The sequence below is a fragment of the Suncus etruscus genome, chromosome 9, assembly GCF_024139225.1.
Source record: "Suncus etruscus isolate mSunEtr1 chromosome 9, mSunEtr1.pri.cur, whole genome shotgun sequence".
In the NCBI taxonomy this organism is placed as follows: Eukaryota; Metazoa; Chordata; class Mammalia; order Eulipotyphla; family Soricidae; genus Suncus; species Suncus etruscus.
In genome coordinates, this window is record NC_064856.1 from 84,836,421 (window position 1) to 84,841,087 (window position 4,667).

General features: G+C 37.8%; 1 protein-coding gene across 1 annotated transcript; it reads right to left on the reverse strand.

Annotated features, from left to right (window-relative positions):
- Nucleotides 1-1,729: 1,729 nt before the first annotated feature.
- On the reverse strand, nucleotides 1,730-3,666 carry LOC126018592 (ER membrane protein complex subunit 5-like). Its single transcript, XM_049780701.1, is given in 4 exon segments — nucleotides 1,730-1,840; nucleotides 3,150-3,152; nucleotides 3,255-3,500; nucleotides 3,502-3,666. Coding segments are annotated over 4 exon segments (525 nt in total).
- Between the last annotated feature and the right edge of the window lie 1,001 nt (nucleotides 3,667-4,667).

A 4,667-nucleotide genomic window follows, 5' to 3' on the forward strand; every position in this document is an offset into this window, starting at 1 on the left:
AAACATAAACTGTCTAAAAACTTCAGCTTAGATTTAATGCTTATTATTAAAAATTAAGTTTTAATGTCCAAAACTGTCAACTATGTCAATAGTTCAGAGATATGCTTTTTAAATGAGGATAACTTAAGAAGCAGAAAATAGGTTAAATAGAATTATAACTTACCACACATAAGCAAGCATTTTATAACCACATTTTTAATTTTGCTTTTGTCTTAGTCTAAAGTTAGCTAATTGTTGTTTGCCTTATTTTTTCACAAGAAAGAGAAACTTAGTGTATGTTATATTTGTCCTTATATAGTGTTGTGTTGTCTGAAGTTCCAACTTTCCTTCTAAATTACATAAAATCAATTTTAAAATAACAGCTATTATTTAATTTAATTTACTACAGGGGCCAGAGACATAGCGCAGTGGTAGGGCATTTGCCTCGCAAGCAGCTGACCCAGGATAGACCTTGGCTTGATCCCAAGCATCCCATATGGTCCCCCGAGCAGGAGTGATTTCTCAGCACATAGCCAGAAGTAATCCCTAGGCGTCACTGGGTGTAGCCCAAAAACAAAAAAAAAAATTTACTGCCAAACTTAACATTTTTATTCTCATCATTGCTCTGACATCTTTATGAGCTGCTTTTCTTCATGCTAAAACATATATTTTAATAGTTCATAGAGTCAGGGAAGTAATTTCTTTTAGCTCCTTTTATGTCCGAAAGTTTTCTTTTTTTATCACTCTTAAATAATTGCCTGACTGGTCATAACAATTTAAACTGATAGGTATTTTGGCTCATTTGTTTGAGACAATTATTATTTTTGGAAACCAATATTTCTAATACTATTCTTGCTCCAGCCTGCCTGTCTAATTTTATCAGTATTTGTTCATATTTTTAACATTAAAGCTCATTTTTTGCCATATTTTGCTTAATTATAGGTTTAACTCTATTCTCCTTGGCATTAAAACTAATTTTTTGACTGATACAATCATTTTTATATTAGATGGGGCAAGGTCATTTAAAGAGAGGAAATATATGCCAAAGAATGTGTTTAGCTCGGTGTTACAGGCATCGAGGCTTACAACAAACAACAACGCTCAGTACATAATGGAAACAGGCCACATACAACCAAGAAGGTGCTGCCATGCCGCTCAGAAATAAGCCACAATTATGGCGTTGAAGACTCTCATGCTCCAGTTTACCACTCTGTATTTTCTGCAGCCCACTAATACAGAGCATTTGGCTAGTTCCCTGGTTATGAAATAGCAAAATATGAGTCCTACTTAGTCATTCAAACCTTCCATAGCACATATTTCAGAATGTCACAGAAATAAATGACAAACAACTACAGGCTTATTTCACTAGCTACATCATACTGTTTTTGGACTGCCCATACTAGTTTGAGACTGTCTCAGTATTATAAATAAAAGTTAGTCCTTAATCCAGTGAGTGTCGTTATGTTGCACCCACATCACCATTAGTCTTATAGTACAAACTTCGAAAAAGACAGCAGAAATGCTCTGGAGGAAAATTTAAAAGGTATTTAGGAAGCTCACCTGGTCTGAGGTATACACACTACTAGCAAAGTTAGACATGCCTAGAAGGTGCTATCTCATTTATCTGCCAAATTATTTGGCATCGCTTTTAGGATTTTTCTGACTGAGCAGGCATTGAGGTCAAGATCCACTCTAGAGACTAGGCAAGATATTCTAAGTAATAGAATATCATGAAAACTCGATTTTAAGATCAGCACACCAGATTGTAGAAACCCCTTTCATGCTCAGCGACCAAGAAAGAGTTCTCAAACTGAGTTCTCAGTCCACACTGAACAAAATCATTATTTGGACTGCTGGTCACCTGAATGCCAGACAGTATACCAATTCATTTACAATAACTGACAAGAGCAGGCAACTCTATGGAGAGAGAAAAATTAGTAGGTCCCCTAGGCTGTGAGGCATTGGGGGTGGGAAGAGTGAGAGGTTGCTGCTGAAGAGTGGTGAAGTTTTGTAGAGTTTGAATTAGGAATGGGAGGGTCACTGTTGTTGTGGGAGGTCACTGTTGTTTATGGGGAGGCATGTGGTATCGAAGCAGGACGTCACATGCAAAGCATGTGAGCTGCCACTTGAGTCTCATCTTCTATCCCCCTTCCCCACCCCCAGGTTTCTTTTTTGGGGGGGATCCTAAATTCTAAAATTGCTTGTGGTCATGAGTGGGTGAATTGTTAAGTAGATCAATTTATCTCAATAGAGCTGGTGACAGAAGATACACAGGCCTGGACTGCAGAAAACAAGACTCTTGCAAATCAAGATATAGTGAAGTCTGGGCTGCAGAAAACAAGACTCTTGCAAATCAAGACATAGTGAAGTCAACAGGTTAATAATGTAAGGAGCATGTTTCTCACATAGCGTTAGATTTAATTCTCACCACTGTTTCCTCCAGCTTCACATTTTAATTTATTTTATAAATTATTTTTAGTCAATTAGCAATTTTCTTATCAACTTTCTTATCCTCAGAAAAGTCAGTGATCTAGGCAGATTGGATGAAAGAAAGAAAGAAAGAAAGAAAGAAAGGAAGGAAGGAAGGAAGGAAGGAAGGAAGGAAGGAAGGAAGGAAGGAAGGAAGGAAGGAAGGAAGGAAGGAAGGAAGGAAGGAAGGAAGGAAAGAAGGAAGGAAGGAAGGAAGGAAGGAAGAGAGAGAGAAAGGAGAAAGAGAGAGAGAAAGAAAGAGAGAGAAAGAAAGAAAGAAAGAAAGAAAGAAAGAAAAGAAAGGGAAGAAGGAAGAAGAGGACGAAGGAAGGAAGGAAGGAAAAAGGAAGGAGGAAGGAGGGAAAAAAAGAAAGGAAGGAAAAAAGCAATAAAAACCACATCTAAGTAATTCAGGCCTTTGGGCCGTGCCTTAGCAGATAGAATGAATGAAAAGCAAGAAATTCATTTAAGGGGGAAATAGCATCAAGCGTCAGGACATCTTGTGATTCTTTCTTTGCATATCTGCATAACTATTCCCTTGACACCTACACAGTCCAACAAACTAGTATTTTCACACCCCACAATTCAATAAAAACAATGTCCTCTACCAATAAACCTTAAGCTGCCTGCCTATCAGAGACCGACTGGATTTCTTAAACTAAAATGATTGTTTCTAAACATTTTCTGCTCTGTAGCCTCACCTTCTGCAACATACAACACCAAAAAGGGGAAAACTTTAAATCTGCTACATATCAATCAGAAGCTACAAACCTTTATTTATTTATTTTTTTATTTTTGGTCCACACCCGGTGATGCTCAGGGGGGCGAAGCAATGATTCAAGTTTCCGTAACGTCAACGATGTACCGGACGACAATGCATCTTGATTTGAAGAGGTCACTGGGTCTGAAGATTGGAATAGTACTCGAACGTGGTGATTAAATACGTAAAATGAAGAATGATTCCTTAATGTGTCAAATGTCTTGTTTTTTAGCTCTGAAGTGGCATCCAGGTCTTTAAATTCCCCTGCAATACGAACTATACCATAAAAGGTAAACTGCAAAGGCCAGAAGTGTCTGAAGAACTATATCTATGGGCAGCGATTCATCTTCCTTTTCTGTTGATCTCATACAAGAACGACGCTGCGCGGTAGAGAAGGCCTCGTGAACTAGAACAAAGAGGCCGATGCCCACCAGCCCTTTCCATAGAGATGGCACCATGATCTGGAGCAGTAACAGCCCAACAAAAGCCGTGAAGGGCCTACAACTAAATTTTAGATTTAGAGAGCCAGTGTCTTTTTCAGTTGTGGAAACTTCTCAGCTATTGGTTTTTCAAATCCAATTTCTCTTATCATCCCTTCTTTTTGGTTCCTCCAGTAACTTTTTTTTAGTCTTGGTCTCACTGTGTTGTTTTGATTGAGCTCTCCAGTGAAAGGTTGTAATTAAGTAACACTGTGCTTAAGCTAACCTTGAGCCTAACTTTTGCGTTTCTTTCCATTCTGACTCTACTTCTTGTATTTAATATTTATGATTTTTCCATCTGACTTTTCAGTTCTTTCTTGTCATTACATTTCTTTTTTGACTTCTCCTTGGAATTTATTTTTAATGTTCATTTTTTATTCAGGGGCTATTATTCTAAAGTGATTTGTAATTGAATTTCTAACATATAATGTTCCAAAACCAGTCCCATCATCAGTTGTCAATTTCCCTCCATCATTGTTTCCAGTTTCCTGCCCACCTCCCAGCCTGTCTCTTTGACAGGCCCATTGTTTAAGATTGGTTGATGTAGTTTTGATCCCATGTTTTCAGTTTTGTTGTTTTTGTGATTCAGATAGATAGGTTTACCACACCTCTACACTGCCCCTGCCACCTACCTTCTTTCCTTCCCATCTTCTGTTTTTATTTCTTAATTATTTTTCTCAGTTTTATAATCTAGGAATCAGGATAATATAGGTATCCCACCATTTGACACCTTGCATTCTCTTGTCCTATTATTCTTTATACTACAGATCAGTGAAATCATCTTGTATTTGTTCTTTCTTTTTTACTTTCTCTCCTTCCCTCTTTCCCTTTCTTTTTTCCCTCTTTATTTTTTCTTTCATTCCTCATTTTCTTCCACTCTCCCTTTATCCCTCCCTCCCTTCCTCCTTTCTTTTCTCTCTCCCCTCTTCCTTTCCTTTCTCTCCCCTTCCTTCCTTCCTTCCTTCTTTCCTTCCTTCCTC